Source organism: Phyllostomus hastatus, unplaced genomic scaffold (assembly GCF_019186645.2).
Source record: "Phyllostomus hastatus isolate PE091 unplaced genomic scaffold, TTU_PhHast_1.1 phas_scaffold_46, whole genome shotgun sequence".
Taxonomy (NCBI): Eukaryota; Metazoa; Chordata; class Mammalia; order Chiroptera; family Phyllostomidae; genus Phyllostomus; species Phyllostomus hastatus.
Genome location: NW_025334032.1, coordinates 18,791,147 through 18,809,526, shown reverse-complemented (window position 1 = coordinate 18,809,526; position 18,380 = coordinate 18,791,147). Strand labels below are relative to the sequence as shown.

General features: G+C 52.4%; 1 protein-coding gene across 3 annotated transcripts in view; it reads right to left on the bottom strand.

The window, feature by feature from the left end:
* Positions 1 to 490: 490 nt before the first annotated feature.
* TFDP1 (transcription factor Dp-1) overlaps positions 491 to 18,380 on the bottom strand; it is a 43,879-nt gene continuing 25,989 nt past the window's right edge. For all 3 annotated transcript variants that reach the window (XM_045821368.1, XM_045821366.1, XM_045821367.1), the window contains exons 4-12: positions 15,462 to 15,568; positions 11,665 to 11,786; positions 10,306 to 10,471; positions 9,730 to 9,873; positions 9,152 to 9,220; positions 6,987 to 7,138; positions 6,312 to 6,478; positions 5,215 to 5,293; positions 491 to 1,883 (exon numbers count right to left, since the gene is read on the bottom strand). In XM_045821368.1, coding sequence (XP_045677324.1) covers positions 1,739 to 1,883; positions 5,215 to 5,293; positions 6,312 to 6,478; positions 6,987 to 7,138; positions 9,152 to 9,220; positions 9,730 to 9,873; positions 10,306 to 10,471; positions 11,665 to 11,786; positions 15,462 to 15,568 — 1,151 coding nt within the window. In that variant the 3' untranslated portion in view covers positions 491 to 1,738. The remainder of the gene's footprint in view (positions 1,884 to 5,214; positions 5,294 to 6,311; positions 6,479 to 6,986; positions 7,139 to 9,151; positions 9,221 to 9,729; positions 9,874 to 10,305; positions 10,472 to 11,664; positions 11,787 to 15,461; positions 15,569 to 18,380) is intronic.

The window sequence follows — 18,380 nt, the reverse complement described above, 5'->3', positions numbered from 1 at the left end:
GAGGATTGAAAAAACACCCGTAAATACTGTAAGGCCAACTGAAACCTGTATTTATTAAGCATCTCTACCATGTACGACACTAGCAAGTGTTCTTCACTGCTGATACGAACAGTAAAAACTTTGGGAGCCACCTCAGAAATGTCACGTCAGAGGTCAGGTCACCTCAGATGTGTCACGATAACAAAACGTTGGAGGTCAGAGGTAAGGTCTCCTTTCTTACCTTATGGTCTTCTTTTTCTGAAAATCGAATCCATAAAATCGGCCTCAACTTTGAGGACTCAAGAGAAAGGCAAGAAACAAACCCTCTCCCCACCACCGGCCACAGGAAAAAAGGGATCACTTTGGTCTGTGTCCACTGTGACATCCTTCTTTGGCCCCCAGCCCACCCCTCCTGGGCCTGGCTACCGCTCCTCACTCCAGCGAAAAGCTGGACTAGCAGGATAAAATGACTTCTAGACAGTAACCCTGAAGTAGAGGAACACAGAGCTTGTTTAAAATGCCCATGCGCGTTTTATTAATAAAAACTAACAGTGCCAGTTAAACAAGTCCAACAATTAAAGTCTCTTTAGATTCCATAAAATATTACAGAAAAGTTTATTTGTGTTTCAATAAAAAGACTATTGTTTTAGAACAGGCAGCTAATAGCAACTGTGCAGTTAATGGTTCTCTGTGAATAAATTTTAAAAGAAGCTACTGCCTGTCCTCAAATTCCTTTTTCTTTTTATAAAAAAAGAACTATTAAAAATGATTGACAAATTTCGAGTTAAAAAACTGTTAAAACATTCTCTATATTTAATTTCAACTTTATAATAGATTACAGGAAGATGCTTACGAAACAAATACAACATTTGTTTCAGTACATGTCTTTAAATGATAGACTTATAAGTATGTAAACACTATATAATAAAAAGTTTCCAAACGCTGCCTGTAAGAAATCAGGCAAATTTTACCATAAGCAATAAACCATTCCAAGCCTTCCAGACAGTTTTCAGAGCTGCACCAGCACGGCAGTGAACTTACCAAACAAAACACACACACACACACACACACACACACACACACACACACACAGAAAAGAACTTTGCAATATGTTTGCTGCAACATAGACCTAAAATTTAAAAAAAGGGGGGAAGAAAGGAAAAGTATACACTTGATGGAACCACGCAGTCAATATAATTTAAGGGAAAATAAAGTTATAAGATTTATGGTGCTTAATGTGGAAAAGCAGAGCTTTGCCATTTGCTTGGTTCTGTGGATGCCATAGAACAAATCGGAACTCGTCCTGGAGCCTCACACTCTGTCAGCAGGGGGTGCCATCCATAACACGCGGCCAGTGAAAGGCATTCCGGTGGCCTGGACAGGATGACGATGTGTTTTCATTGATGTAGATGGAGTACAACTTCCTCAGCAAACTCAGCAAAAAGTGTTAAGGGACAAAAAGTAACTCTGAATTAAAAAAATAAAGATAAAAATAAAAACACACAATCTAAAAAGTAAATAAAAGCCCTGCGTCAGCACGCTGGAATCAGCACACGCCGCAGACCATCTTCAAAGACCCTACAGGGAACCACCCGCACTTGCTTATCCGAGGTGCAGGTCAAGTTCGACAGCTTACAGTATCTTCTTGGGAAGAGGCCAAAAAGAAACAGAAAAGCCCACATTAAAAAGTCTGTCTTCCCTAAACGTGTTTTCCTGAAGCTGAACTGGAGGGGAGGCGGGGCCGTGGGCGACGAGCACATCAGTCTTCCTCGTCGTTGTCGTACTCCTCTTCCTCGTCCTCGTCCTCCCCGACGTACGACACCGGGGTCTCCACCCGGGACCCGCTGTACTGGGACCCGCTGGAGCTCGTGGCCAGCATCCCGTCTGCACCATTGGTCAGGTCACTGCAAGGACAGGAAGTGACACCGGGGTCAGTGCCGTGTCGCCAGGGCCCGCACCAAAGATGGCTGTGTTTCAGGGAGGCGGGGCGGGGGGGGGGTTTCAATGACACAAGCAGAACAGAAGGTCTCGCCCATCTGCAGCAGAGTGCCGACGCTGTGACTGGTTCCACCTGTCTCACACCCTCTCCCAGCTCTGTCCTCTCGGACACAACCAGTAAAACGGGGGTGTGTGTGTGGGGGGGGGAATTGGCAAGTCCATGATATTTAGTCTTTCTCCACTTATTACATCAAAAACAAAGTCCCCAAGTACAGCAACTAAAAAACCATCACATCCTTCTTCCTAGACCTTTTACTTATGAAGTCCCTGATCTTGAGAAAGGAGACAGAAAACAATTAGGAAAAAGGGGCCCTAGGATGACATGGGGCCCTCCAAAGCAAGGCTCCTGGGACAGCAGTGTGAGAGGGTACCCAGCAAGTTCTGTGTATGTGTGTATGCACACACACGTATATGCACACGTGTGCATGTATGTGTGCACATGTGTGGGTATCCACGCTCAGTGCAAGTGTTATTGTGTTGAATGTGTGCCTGTGCAATGGTGTGTGCATGCATTTGTGTGTACAGGCACGTGTGTGTGCCCTAGGACCCACCTTCATCTCCTCTGGTGTCTGCAGAGAGCCCAGGAAACTGAGCTGTGACGGGTGATTCTCATGCAGACACTCCCTCTGCAACCTGCACTTCCAGGAAGGCTCCAAGGACTCGACAGCCTTCCACGGTTTTGTGACACGGCATCTGCCAAAGGTCAGCGGGGATGACCCTGGGCACGGCCCAAAGGGGCAGAGTGGAGCTGCAGGGCTGGGCTGCCCAGCACTACACACTGGTCCTGGGGTGGACATCTACATTACGCTCCTGGGAACCTCAACCAGGAACATGAGAAAATCTTTGGTTGTCACAGTTGAGTGGGTGGGTACTGGCATCTGAGGCTGAAGGTGCTATGAACAGCCCACAAGGCACAGGACAGTGCCCACAACAGTTGTCTGGCCCACAATGCAAAGAGTATCACAGGCAAGACCCTGGCCTCAAATGGTGAGAGGTTTTAAGAGCTGGGACCCCGGTGAGAGACACTGGGTTCAGCCACCACCCAGAGTCCCAGTGCAAAGCGAACCAGACACAAAGGGTTAACTGTAGTCCCAGGGCGTCAGCGGGTGGAGGCCCACACCAGCCTCTGGCCTTGAGGAGCAGGGACAAGGGCACATTTCCACTGTGAGTTATAACTTGCTCGAGTTATGGTCGAAAGTAACTTCAATTTCTTAGCGTTTGAGTTAAGCAGCAAGAAAAGGCAGTCTGAGACATCAAGTATTGAAGGGATGCCAACCTAGAATTTAAAATCTGTTAGAGATCAGCCAGATGCTGGACTCCGAGAACGCCTCCCGTAACACACGGAGGCTTGGCGTCACCCCCAGCGGGAGCCTCACATGCTGAGTTTGTTCAGAGATGAGGGACCCGAAAGGGTCAGAACTGCACTGGCGATGTGGCCACTGAACACCGGCAAAGGAGGGGCTCAGGGGGCACCGCACGAGTGCGTGACGTGTGCTGCCTTACTCGGACGAGGTGGGTCCAGACCCCGAGAGGTTTCCAGCAGCGCGGGAACCTGCCCCAGGCCAGGCCAGAGCGGCAATGTGCTCCAACGCCGAGGAGCAGTCTGATGGGCATAAAGCCGTATGCACGTTATTTTACTACCTCTCACTGACACTTATTAACACTGTACAAGGAAAACTATTAAATATTGCACTCTTCGACAAAGTAATTCCGCATCTGGAAAATCCAGCCTAACAAAACAAGTCAGGAAGGATGAAGAATTTCACCATAAAGCTGCTCACTGCAGCTTTTCTTATAACTGGGAGCCGCCCACACGTCCGACCACGGAGGGCAGCTCAGTGGTTGCCGCGCCTCCCTGAAATACCGCCTCCTGCCACCAGGAGCGCCGGCTTTTCTTCTGAAACGGCCGTGGCTTCACTTCCTTCATCATATAAACTAACACAAGTCTCGGAAAATTTAATCAGTAAGATGAAATTTCCTAAAGATGAAATTCAGGTAACACCCCACTTCCACCTCTTGGGGTGGTGGAATGTCAGCATAACTGACATTCAGTGTTCTACAGAGACAGAGTTAAAGATCAAACTGACCTCTGTCTCAACCTGACTGCGTGCTGGAAACCCTGCAAGGACCGCGCTGCTTCCCGAGGCCTCTCGGCACACCCACGGCTCACCCACGGCTCACCCGTCACCAGCCCTGCCCCACGGGAGCGGCCAGGCCGCGGGGCCCAGAGCCTCGCACCCTCACTGCCCACGCCCGGCGTCCTCAGGGCCACAGCAGGGCCTGGTCTGGGTCGAAGGTGTGCGCACGCTGCACTCCGTGAGATCGGTCCCACCGTGCTGGACCTCCGGGCTGCTAACTTGTCATGTATTTCAAGAAATTAAATATTGACTAATCCTTAGGATGAATAAACTAATATGTACAATGCAGAACATAAAAGTTAATCAAACCATTGCTCTGTCAATACTTAATGCTAGCATCATCTTCACCTATCTTTAAAAAACTAAGGGGAATACTTAAGGATGACATAATCCTCAGTGGGACTGCCAGTCAAAGGTGAAATACACACTGATTTAAATAATAAAGCTTTAGTAACAGAAAAAATACACACAATGGCAAGTGAAAAAAGCAGGGGACAAAATTATGTATGTACATTGTGACCTCAGGTGTGTTAAAGAAATAGAAAAAGCCCTGGCTGGTGTTGCTCAGTGGATTGAGCACCGGCCTGCGAACCAGAGGGTCACTGGTTTGATTCCCAGTCGAGGCACATGCCTGGGTTGTGAGCTATGTCCCCAGTAGGGGGTACGTGAGAGGCCACCAATCCATGTTTCTCTCCCTCTCTCCTTTCTCTAAAAGTGTATAAATAAAATGTTTTTTTTTAAAGAAATAGAAAAAAATGACAGAAATACTGTCACTTGGGCTGCTAGCAGTGGGGTTCGGGTGGTTTTCACTCCCATTTTTCATGGCATGTAACTTTTAAAAAAATAAAAACCACATGTTACTTTCAATTTTTAGAGTGAAGAAACCAGTAAGATAACTTCTTTCTACACAGGGGACAAACTCAGTGTGTGAAGTGTCCTCAGGTCAGGGAGAGGCTGACGCTGCTTCCAGGGAGGGTCCCACTGTCTTAACAGCTGACGGATGGAGGCTGTTTGTATGAAAGCTGGGGGGCTTCCCACTGCCATGGGACAGGAACAGGAGGCCCCCTGCCCGCCCACCCCAGCGCAGAACTGCAGTCACCTGGCAGAAAGCCTTGTGCCGTTAGAGGTCGAAACCGATGACGTGACGAACACACTGTTGAGTGAACCATGAGCCATTTCTGAAAAGAGAAAGAAGATAAAGCAAGTGTCACAAAGCCCAGACCACAAGACACAAGCGTCATGCTGCAACAGGAGGCCTGGGGCCCAGTTGCCTCTGACCTGCCCTATGTGTTCTGCGCCCGGCCCCTGCCAGAAGGCAGCCCTGCTCGTCCGGAGCCCGGCCACGGGCCGGTCCTCTGCACGAAGGCACGGAAGCCTTTAATTTACGTGTAGTCATCGCCGACAGCAAAGCCGCACCACTGAAACCAGTGTCGTTGTGAAGCAGAGAGCAGGGGCTGAGAGGGAGGAAAGACCAGCACCAGCCCGTCCTGGGGGCAGCGGTCCACAGCAAGCACAGTGTGAAAGGCAGGGGACTTCAGTGACACGTCAGCTTAGGTGTCCTGGCAGGCTGGCTGCTGGAGTCCAGAGGGCAGGACAGAGCCAGCCTTGAGGACGGCCCACGGTCCACGGTCCAACGCCCACGTGCTCTGGAAGGCTCGGCAGCCTGGGGTCCGATCCAGGGGTATGGCTCTCGGGGAGCAAAGCCGCACCGCAAAGGGGGCAGTGATGGCAGCTCTTCTCCCCACAGAGCCCCCACCATCCGGGGCCAGGGTCTTTCTCCGCAAAGAAGTCACCAGAACGAGAGCCAGAGCTCACCAAGTGGAGGCTCCCACGCTCTGGCCGTCAGTGACTGGCGCAGAACATCAATACTCCTGGTTACTTTGCTGCAGTGACCAATCAACTACCTCAGGAGAAATGTCCACGCCTATCAGATGCCTCAAAGAATTTCAAAAGCCACAGGATGCCACTTGTGAACTCCACTGACCACATGTCCCTGCGGGCGAGGGCCCCGCCAGGCGGCTGTCCTGCCAACGGCGCCCGTTCCTGTGGTCCCCAAAGCCACCTCGCTCCCCGCCTGTCCTTGCTCTTGGAGCCGCACACCTGAGTCGGCCTCAGCAGCAGAGGGCCAGGTGCCCAGAGGCTGGGAAACTGTTCTCACTCTGGCCGCTGGGCCACCAGTCACTGGGACCCACTGACCTGTCACATAGGGTTCCAGTGCTTTCGGCACCAGGCTTCTTGCCATCTTCAGGTCTTCGGCGGAGCAGCTGCCGGACTCCAGGCCATAGGCCATCCCCATGCGCTTCAGCACTTCGATGTCGTCGTGGATCTCAAACGTGTTGTCGAAATTGAACAGGTACTCGAATCTGGGGGAGAAAGTCCCCGTTAAAAAATGCCACCTTCGAGACGGAGACAGCCCTGCTTGGTCCACGGTTCCAGCCCCTTCCTCAGGTGCCCCCTCAGCGGGTGTTGTTACAAAGTCCATCAGCTCAGAGGCAGCGCCTCGGGAGGCGCAGGCGGCATCACTGGTCAGCGTCTGCGCTCCATGGGCACGTCCCCAGCATGGAGGCCGGCCTGCCTGCGGCTCCGGCCGCCCGCCCCACGGGCCACCCGTGCACCACCAGCTGGCTGGGCTGCGGCGTCTGAGCAGCCGTCCCAGTGATAACCCTCACAGTGCGATTTACTCTCCTTTTAAAAGAGATGCGTAATCGGGGAAAGAAGAGCAAATTTCTAAACAAATTACGCCAAAAGACTGTATTTAATGATTACAGATACTTCTATAGTAAGTTCACCAGCACTGACTACGGCATTTTTCGCTGCTGACTTAAGACTCACTGCTGAGACCATGGGGCTCCTGGACAACCTGCTACCTACTTGTCGTTAGAAATGCTGCAGTCGATGACGGTCTTCTTGCTGGTGTTCACGATGATGAAAGGCAAGTGGATGACAGAGTTGGGTGGCGGGGGCCGGTTGGCCTGCTGCTCTGCCTGGCGGTTTCTCTGCACCAGATTCTTGAAGGCAATTTGCTAAAAGAGATGAGCAACCAACACAGCACTCACACCAGCTGCCACTGAACCTAACGCCTCCTCCCCAGGCATCCTCAACAACCTTCCCCGAACCCCACAAGACAGCAAGAGGGCGTGGGCCCTCCTTTGCAAAGCAAACAGCTGCCCCAGTGAGCCACCAGCAAAGAGAACGCATCCTGAACACCAAAGTCCCCGGAGAACCGACACTGCAGAGATGCAGGCACTCACACCCCTCAGACAGAAACAGCCCTGCACAGGAGGGTGCAGAGAAACGCATCGATCCTGGAGGTCACGGTCCTCTTCCCCTCCCCGGGGAGGGGTCCGAGGGTGCCTGCGCCTGTCCCATCCACGCATCACAGCCTTGGAAGGCAGACGTTCAGCTGCGGACCTGCGGCTTTCCGGGAAGGCAAAAACGCTCCACAGGAGGGGTGTCTCCTCTGGGGACACAGGTCCTCAGCCTAAAGCCAGAGAGCCAGGGCCTTGGGCCCTGAAATGACATCTACCTTCAAGATAATTTTCTTGCCGTTAATGTAAAGGCAGAAAGATTCCTGCCTCCCCAGCCAGCTTTGTGCCAGGCTGCCCAGTGCTGGGACTCAGGGGCCCAAGGCTTAGTGAGAGGCAGCAACTCGGTTTGTTTTATTTTAAGTAGGCATAATGTACTATGAATGCAGAAAAGGAGAACAATTTCTTCTAAAGGGGGCATCTGAGCTGAAGAACTTGGCGACTGGGAGAGGCCGCAGCCAGAAGCAACCTCCCCTTCCAGCAAGAGCTGTGGCCATTACTTGCTCTTCCATTTCCCAAGTCCCTTCTGCCCACCTTGGCTCTGTGACCACTTCGTCCCTTGCCAAAGCACCCCCTCAGCTGGTCCCCTAGGGAGAGGGTCCAAGATGCCTCTCCTAAGGGCAATGGAGTAACAGAGGCTAGGATAAGACACCCCCACGCTGAGCGTGCCTGGCCTGGGCGAGACCCGTGCCCTCTGCGGTGGTCCCTGCTCTGCTGGATGCTGGGGCAAATGTTGCAAGCCCCACAGTGCCCCCTCGTGGCCTTTTCCCATGCTCTGAAATCTCCTAACCTCAGCAGCTAGGCTTGCCCCCCACAGACCCCCAGTGCTTCCTCCCAAGGGTCATACTTGCTGCCACAGCTTCTCACACCCCCAACCCTCTGGTTTTTGGACACATGCCTCCAGGTTCCCAGCAGCCTCCAACCTGACCACATGGCCCATGGCCTTGCCACCCTGGGGGTCCACAAACATCTCAATAAATTGCTGTTATGCCCTCCTTCCCTTTACTGACCAGCCACCACTTCTGCTGGCAGCTGGCCCCCATGCCCCAGGCAGCGACCTCAGCTCAGAGCTGCCTCTGTCCAGGAACTGGCCACTCCCCCTCCCCCCCAAGATCTTCACACATGTGTTTGAGTATTTGCCTCTAACCCAGGACATGCACCCCCGGATCCCTAAGGGAATGAGACTGGTGCTCAAGGGCGTTTCTGCAGGCCCTGGGGATGGCAGCACAGCTCACTGTGCACGTGTGTCTGAGAGGACAGGGAACGGGCACTCGGACACACATTCTCTGACCACGTGTGCCGAGCGCTGGCCAGGCGCGCCAGGGACTCACCTAGGGCTCACTCTGCACCTCGCCCCCAGTCTGGGGTCCGGTACTCGGATTACACTTCATTCGTACCCCAGAGAACTTTCCCACGCTCCTTCCTAAGGGGCGTCCCCACTGCCCTTTAAACACTGTGACAAGCGATGCACACACATGGTCACACTCACACACGCACGCTCACACAGGTGCTCTCACACTCTCCCTCTCTGGCCACAAGGCCCACGCCCATGAGAGTACATGCCAACAACACAGGCGCAGTGAGTGTTCACGAAGTTCGCATTCAGAATCTCCAAGGAAAGACTCCATTTACCACATGGGAATAGAATGGACTGCGGGAGACTGCCGTGGAGAAAAACTAAATTAGGAGATGTTAAAACTACTTTGCCTCCAAATATAAGGAATTCGTTACCTGTAGAATGAGTTCTTGAAGTTGAGACTGTTTCTGTTTTATTCTTTCAAGTCTTCTTTGTCTCTCTACCTTCAAAAATAAACCATGAATTCCAGAAGTCAACGCAACTGATTTAACATAGCAAAGTTCAAAACCCACATCAACACAATGCCACCTAAGCAGGCTCTTGCAGGAAATACTTCTCCTGGATCTAACAGTGGAAGAACTTCTGCAAAAAGTTCTTCTTTAATCCCAAATCCACGTACACTGCTGCTTTCGCTCATTTTCTGCATCTGGCTATGTGTTTTAAAAACAGTGTGAGGCGGCTGCACTAGAGCTCACGCCCATGACTGCCCGACCTCCACCCCACCCACAGAGAGGGTCTGCAGAGCCCACACAGGCCGGACAGCCCACCCACCACTGTCAGGTGGGAAAGGACGCGCCCGATCAGAGACTGGGACTCGGACAGCCTGGTCCATGTGGCCCGGACTTGACACAGACGCACAAGAACCCGAGCAGGTCCCGGCACTGCCAACAGAAATGGCCGCTCTGGGGTGAGTCTGCACGGACACACGGAACACAAAAGGTTAGCAGCGTACCTCCAGGTTCTGACATTCCTGAGCTGAGTTGGTGGGCAGACCGATCCATTTGATCTCCTTCTTCTCCTTGGAGATGATGTTCATGGCCATCAGCACATTTAAGGCATCATAGACTCGCCGTCTGATGTTCTTCTGGTCGTACGCCTGGGGAAGGTGAAGCGGGAGCTTTCCGCACGGTCCAGGACGGCTCTCGGGTCAGTGCGAAGCGCCAGGCCCTGACCACGCTCAAGGAAGCACACCGTCAACCTGCCTCGTGCGGCACAAACCTGCCACGGCAGCTGCTGGCACGGCTCCGAGCACAGCTCCACTGAACCGACCGGTGCTGACCAGCAGCTGTGCCAGGCCAGGGGCAGTTCTGCAGGAGAGGTCGCCCGGCCGGTAGAGCCAGAGCACATGCACAGAAATATTTAGGGGTGGCAGGGCGCCACATGCACAAATGTATACGGAAAAATTCCTCTGTACTGTTCTCGGAACTTCTCTGTGTCTGAAGTTGTTATGAACAAAAGCAGAGTGGGCTGGGCAGTGCCGGTGCGTCCAGCTGCTCCCGGCCTCCCCCCACGTGCCGCATGCACTTACGGACTCGTTGGGTAAGATGTGGTTGTCAGCAGCGCTGAACTCTGCGACCAGCTCGTCGGCCACCTCGTTGTAGGACGTGGTTCCCTTCCGCTGCACCTTCTCACAGACCTTCATGGAGAAGTGCCTCAGGCCCTTACCGTTCTTCTCTCCTTTCCTGTTGCGTTTCCTTCAAAAACACAAAGGAAAAGTAGCAGCCTTGGCATTCTGACAGGTGGCCTGGAGTTAAGACGCACATCTACCTCAAGGGCTAACGAGCTACACGAGGGCCCCGAGACCCGGGGGCTGGAGCGCAGGCGCACGGGCCGCGCCCCCGCAGCGCACACTCAGCACCACCGGCGGGGGCCAGCGCCGCCCTTCTGTCAGTGAAGGCCAGACCTCACGTCTGCTGTGCCTGCACCTCTCAGGGAGAAGCAGGGCAGACACCCCAGGGACAGGGCCCAGCGCGTATTCGGTGGGTGTTGGTACACTGTACCCTGCTTCTTAGAAAGACGGCCCGACACCAGGAGTTATGAAAATTTTCCTGCAAACCTAGGACTTTCCAGGCCAAATCTGAGTGGCTGACAGACAAGGGGCGGCCGAGACCTGGGTGGTCAGGCGGCAGCGAGGGCCAAGTGCTGGAGCCACGGGGTGCGTGCGTCAGGTCGGGAGTGACGCCAGACGCCGGAACTTTCTAAGTCACCACGTCCAGGACAGGGTTGCTCTCAGTTTCTGACGGGATGAATTTTGGGGACTGCTGACTTTTGCTTGAGAACCAATATAGACACGATGTTATAGCTTTGTTTTTGTTAGTTTTAAGGAAAGTCCCACAGCTGACCTTCGCGTAAAATCATTTTCAAATCGGGTTGCTTTAGTGGAAGAAAGGATCAAAGGAACTGCGGTGGGGCCACCCGGTGGGGACGCGGCCGTGAAATGGCCCAGTTACACGTGGCTGCAGTGGGTGAAGCTGCTGTGGGATCCACCCCATTTACATGGCATTTCCGAAAGCTGCTTTCCAGTCCAGGCAATGGACAAGGTTACCACTGGGCTGAAAAGCCGGCTCCCTCCTCATCTCCCGCTGAGAGCTGACCACACCTCGTAGTGCAGCGTATCCATCATCCCAACTACAGGGGGCAGCTCTCCCGCCCTTCACGGTAAGGCCGCCACCGCCCAGAACTGCAAGGGGGCAGCTCTCCAGTGTAACCATCGCTCCAGAACTACGGGGGGGGGGCGGCTCTCCCACAGCCTGACCTCCTTTACGAGGAAAAGCATGACGTGACTACGCGTCTCTTACAGGCACGCGTTGGGCATCTGCCATCGACGAGCCCCTACGACCCTGTGACCGCAGAGAGCTGGGGGTTACAATTCTAGGCGTGTGCTCACCCGGCAGACCAAGGTGAGGGGTCTGAAGGCTGGTTCTGTGAGACAAAGTGCGTGTTAGGGGTGTGTGGGCTTCCTACCACGATAGTGTTGGGCGCTGCAGGTCTCTGAGGCGTACCAATTACCTACAGTCGAAAAAGACAATTCAGAACACAATCAGAAATCTCCCACATATGACGCTGCCATTTTATCATTTCTCATTATCTACAGCCACTGTTGCATTTTATTAACCACAGACATCAGAGAGGACAAGGACAATGTGAGTAACCCAGCAGCTGGCCCTCTGGACTGCAGGCCACAGGGCCACGCCTGGTCTGAACGTGTCTTCGTCTTCCTTCGTCAACCTCAGGCATCTTCCCGGGCACACGAAAGCAGCGGGGACACCAGACGGCGCGCACGAGCCCCACAGAAACAGGCGCCCCTCCCACCTCCGGGCGCACGGGAGCCCCGGCGAGGCTGTGTTGAGCGGTGGGGCATGAGAATCACACGTCCCAGGCAGAAGTCTGCGGGGGGCTGAGCGAGATTCTGGCTTTCCTCCTGCCCACTGTACTTCCCTTTTAATGACACAGACCAGAGAAGGATAAAAATCTACCCTTCAGTGCCAGCGTCGCCCAAAATGAGGCCAATAAGCAAACAGAAAGCAGCTCTCAGAACGAAAGGAACGCAGAGTGAGGCTCCGGTGCCTCCATCAGCTTGACTATGTGCGGGAAGCCCACCCCACGGCGGCTTCAAGGGGGACACCCAGGTACCCCAGAAAGCGCAGAGCAGGGGAAGGGAGGAGATTAGCGCTGGGAGCAAGGGCAAGGGCCCCACTGCCCACAGGACGGCCAGGGGCCAGCAGAACAGCTCTCGGGAAACGGGGCAGCCATGCCCCTCGTCGCTGGCTGAGCACCCATCCCTTCGCCAAGGGAAGGGAAACCCTACTTTGCCTCTCAACAGCAAGCACTCAGATCTTTGGTCCCATCGATTAATACTCAAACATTAACATGGGGGCACAAAGACGTTGCCTTGTACAGCCAGATAAAGTCCCAGCTTCCCTGGCAAATGCTGTGTGATCTCACTTACATGTGGAATCTGAAAGGGCAAATGAATAAGCCAGAAATAAAACAAAACACCCCAAGCACAGAGGCAGAGGGTGAGCCAAATGGGTGAAGGGGGTCACAAGGTGCCACTCCCAGCTCTGAAATGACTAAGCCACGGGGAAGAAACGTACAGCACAGAGACCATCGTTAGCAATACTGTACTGCGTATCTGAAAGCTGCTAACAGAGTAAATCGTAAAAGTTCCCATCATAAGAAAAAATTTTCTAACCATATATGGTGATGGATGTTAACTAGACTCATTCTAGTGATCACAGTGTACAAATATCGCGTCACAAGTACACTTGAAAGTAATATAACATATGTCATTTATAGCTCTATAAAAGTAAAATAAAATTTCAGTTTCTCAAAGGTCTTGCTGTGTGACTCTACCTACTCTGCTTAAACTGACCCGGGAAGTTGTTCAGAAACACTGTTTTTCAGTTACCACCCAGCACAGTGCCTGGGAGACCCGAGGCCACCGGACGTGTTAACATCAGGCACTCAGGCACCAGGGCCGCCCCACCCGAGGGCAGAGGGCGAACTGCGGCTTCAGGGACTTGCTGTGGCCACTGCTGGGCTATTTTAAGCTGGACACTCCCTCTGGTCCCCTTCTTAGTGGGATAAGTGTGTTACCTGCCATGGCCCTGGGACAGCTGACCCGGCACTTTGCAAATTACCCCTAAGCCTGGGTCACCTGTCAAAGTTAATGATCCACAAACCACAGAAAGAAAAATAGCTCAACTGAATTTCATTCTTTTAATTCACATTTCCAATGGCAAGAGCTTCCTCACAGCATTTTGCAAATGGTAGATCACCCTCATTCGAAAGCCATGAAATCAGATCAGTGAGTTTTCTGAAAAATGAAACAGGACAGAAAAGGGAACAAATCCCCCAGCAGGGAGGAATGCCTTGTGAAACTTCTGTTTCTGTTGAATATGTGCCTGCGTCCCCCACTTACGGGGCCGCGGGTCGTGGCGGAGAATGCACACACCCTCTGAGGCTCGAGGTCCAGTCTGGGAAACACGGACACCTGTCACTCACGGCACTTGCCCAGCACGTGTTCCTGGACCCAGCTGGCTACACTCTCGGGAGCAGACTCGGGGTGCCAGCACGCCCCACGTGAGTGGGCAGTGAGATGACCGCCCCCACATGCTGCAGCTCTGTTCAGGCCAGCGCCCTAGTGGACACTCGGTCTGGGCCCTGAGACAAGTGCCCTTTCTCTGGCCCCTCCCTAAGCTGCACCTCTTCCTTAGTTCAATCGTTCTGCACCGAGCACAGAATGCCAGAGGGCCAGACACGCGGCACGTGCTCAGGAACTGCTCACTGTGAGGACAGCCTTCCTCGCTGACAGGACGGGGGAGCGAGGAGGGTGCCTTGCACCCGCTGGCCACCACCCACGCCCTCGTGGAGGAGTGGAGGCCACAGATATCTGTGGGTTTTCTCTCTTTGCTTTTTTATTTTCACTATTTTACATGGAAATTTTGCCCTGCAAGCAACGCCTCCACCTGAGCTGTGAGCTGCACACCCAGACCGCCGATCAGGTGGAGGAGGGAAGGCCTAACAGGACCCAGGTTCGATTTTCACTCACACGAAGATGAAGCCTCATCTCTCGTGTCAGAATCAGCCAGTCCTCTGTCTTCTAATCCTTTGGTATATAAAGTTTTAAGAGATATACGCTTTAATTCACAGTGCCGGGATTTTGCAAAGAATGAACTTCTTTTACTAAGTCCACCCAAAACAGCTTGATTCAAATGAGTGATTTAACTTTCAGACTGACAAAGTGAAGGTGCACCAGCAGAAAAATCTCCCCATAATTTTCCTCCCATCTATTTATACTTGAAATAAAAATAGAACTGTTCCTATAATTAATGAAGTATTCCCAAGCCATTTTCTGCTACAATACACAGTAACTATAAAATATGAATTATAAGTTAAAACATAAAATGGAATATGTAACATATCAAAAAGATATTCACTGAAAAACGATTGTGTAACAAATATGGCTCCCATACTATTGCTCTGGGAAAAACCACAGGCATTCTGCTGAGCAAGCGTGGCCACATCCTACTGACAAGGGCTAGGTGGTGAGGAGCAATCATATACCTGCTGAGGGCAGTCACCTGAAAACAAGGCCTGGGACGTGAACAAGCTTGGGTAGGTGGAAACACCTTCCTCTCCTCACGGGGCACATGGCCCAGGGTAGGGATGACTTTGGCCTAACCAGAGTCACGATGGAAGAGGTCTGCTAAACATGGGGTGGCGGGGGCACAAGGTCTGGGAGCACGGACCCACCTCTGGCCCCCTCCTGCAGAACTGGTAAGGCCAAGGGCACACCTGCCATGCAGGACCCCGACAGCCCACAGAACCCTAACCCGACGTGGCCTGCACTCGAACACCACCCTCATCTCCCCGGTGGCTAACGCTGCCCTGAGCGGTATCCAAGCCAGCGTGCAGCAGCCCCCACACAACTCCATGCTGCTCTAGCAGAACCCTCCACGCCGCACCTATGAAACCCGTTGGGGCAGAACGCAGAAGCACTGGGGCACTACCTGCGCGCTAACCACAATGCTCCTGAAATCCCTGCAGAAGGCGGCTGTCCCCACACGGCAAGCATTCAACAGGACACTGCAAAAGCAAGCCTCACACTCCAAACTGCAAGCTGGAACCTAAGGCGCACTGTCCCGAAATCACAAGCCCACCCCGCCCGGGGCCCCTTACCACTTGCTGTGCAATGTTGACATTGGACTGTCCGAACGTTTTTGGCAAGAGCTGCTTCCCAAGCGTGCTCACTGTGGAGGGGTGGACAGCCACTAAGGACACAACACCTGCGACACAAGGAAGCAAGAGGTTAGTTCCTTGCTGAACTAAGGCGCACAGTGAGTTTCAGGTCAATGAAGCTTCCACTTAGAAGGTCTTACTTGCCCCACTTTTACCATTTTAGATCTATGGGTCAATGACACACACCTCCACTAAGCTTAATTCTTAACTTAAGGGGGCGGATGGCCATGACTGCTGGCTCTCCCACACAATGAGCCCCTCTCTGGGGTCGGGGACTCGGGAGCCCCCAGGCGTTGTCGCCAACCTGCCCCAAACCCGTCTGTCCCTCCACAGAGTGTTCTGACGGGACCACAGGCCCTGCAGACCACTCTTAAAAGGCCACACAGAGATACCTCGGTACTGTCGTTAATGCAACCTGACACTCATGATGAGTGCCGAAACCAGCCAGTACCGAGCAACCTTTTCAGGGAAAAAGTGGTGACGTCCTTGTGGGGCAGCGTCACAGCTCGTACAATTCTCAGCAAGTGCCACAAGTCCCAGCAAGTGCGACGATGAGTCCCGAGCGAGTGCCGACTGCGGAAATGTTTTTTTCTTGTCGACACACACGACAAGCACAGGGTTTGACGAGTCCTGAAACCGATGAGCGCCGAGGTATGGATGTAATTCTGTGACGATCACAGAACGGAACACCCTCAGGCGAGAACTATGCTGACTTCTGGGCCACTGCCTCACGAGGAAAGGCGAAACCCGCCTGGTCCTGCCTCTCTAAACCCTCCAGGTTTCCCCAGAGCAGACCAGCCACGGGTGACCCGGGAGCCAGGCCCATCCTCTTGGGGTTTGGAGGTGGTAGTTCCAAGGCCAGGGCCTCCAGCGGGGCTAATGCCAGGCTGCCGTCTTCCTTCACTTCCACCCGGGTCGGAGTCGCGATGACCTCCAAACAACCAGTGAGGCATTGCCACCTCCCACTGAGCCTGGTCTGCGTTTTCATTCCTTTACACCCATGCACTTGAAAGAACTTTACAGAACAGACTTCTTCAAAATTCAACCGCCAATGAGTTTTGCTGCTACATACAAACACCATAATTTCTCTTTAATAACCTAAATTGACTGAGACAGATATTCATCCTTCAAGTGGCTAAATGTGAATATTTAAGCCACAATAACAAATTTAAATTATTTTCTGTAAAAAAGTTTATCTGCTTTAATAATTTACTTTCCTCTGAAAAACAGAGGTCTGCAGGGTGAGGTAAAAGTGGGTTTACAGTTTTAAGTATGCGAAACAGAGTTTATTCTTGTATTATTATTATTTACTAATTATTGTATTATTTTCCATATGAACAATTGTAACCCTACTTTTGCACCTCCTTTTGTGTATCTTAACAAAAGCAAATACTTTGAAAGTTGTTTTAGGTATGTTAAAGTTATTTCAAAAGACAAAAATAAAGTTATTTTATTTTGTGCTAAGATTTAAAATACAATTAACCCTATTACTTTCCAGATTCAAATAGACATTAGTATAATAAGTTTCCAGCAATACTGAATTGATTCATTAAAAAAGGTAACTTTTTTTTAATTTGCAAGTGATCCTCTGATTTTCAATGAGGTGGAAGAAAGAAAACAGACCTTCTTTGAGTCAGCGCTCACGGCCTCGGCCAACATCAGCAGGCCGGGCAGTTCCTGTGACACTCCATCTCACAGCCTCCTCTGTGCATCAGATCTGTGGGGGCCAACACACCCAGAGACAGGACCAGGAGGGCACTTCCCACGGCCAGGCCTGCAGGTCCAGCCACAACAGCTGCCCACTCCACAGGAAAACACACGTCACCCCGACCACGACTATCGTCTTTCTATAAAAACCACGCTCAGAGCCCCGATCGGGGGCTCCCCACGTCACCCCCCAGCTGGGGAAAGGAGGAGCTCTCTGGGGGTTCCGGGGCGACGGCGGAGCTGGGAGGCAGAAGTGGACCGGGGCCTGGGGGCCCTTTCTTCCCTCGGCTCTCGGACACCATCTGTCATTCCCACCGAGGTTTCGCCCTTGCATTTTTCTTGAGAGAAACTCTTCGAATGTAAAGAACTGTACCCCAGAACACCTAGAACTACCTACCATGGTCATTTTACCGTATTTGTAGAGAGCCGAGAGCAGTAGAGCTCACCTTGTAGCCCAGCCCAGCCCCGCCTGCAACAGTTACTGCCTGCCGGACGCAGCCGGCCTGTGTTCCTACTGCCCACACAAGAGTCCACCAGCCGTGTCAGTGCTGTCGCCATCGGCATGGGTCATCACAGTTTAGATAGTGATTCACGCATTGACCGAATTCTGCAACGTTGTTTACACTGGGTTTGAGACTTAGCCATAGAGAAATCCACTTAATTTTCTTCAACGCTGTAGTGCTATTCCACTATAACGTTAGAACAGAGGTGTTACACGAAAACACTCTCAGCATGCTACTTCTAAAACGCTGCAGCTGTGCTGGGGGCCGCCTGCTGCTGAGCATGGGTTCCTCCCCGGCGTTTTCTCTCCTGCAGAGGTGCCAGAGGGGGTCTGGGCGCCAGATGACCCTCTGCCCTGGGATTCCCTGCAGTACCTCCACACGGCTGTTCTGTGTGCACACACATGCCCCACAAATACGTGCACACAGACACACCCACCACACGCACACACACCCAAGCTGCTGACTCAGTAAGACTTGGCAGTTTTTGTCAATCTCAAGAATGAAATGGTATTTCATTTTTTTGTTTAAACTAGCCATAGAAATTAGAATGCTTCGCCCATTTTTCTGATAAAGACTGCCACGTGCAACCCATGTATTGGGGGAGGGAGACTAACATTCCAGTTACTAGATGGGTTAAATTATAACACAG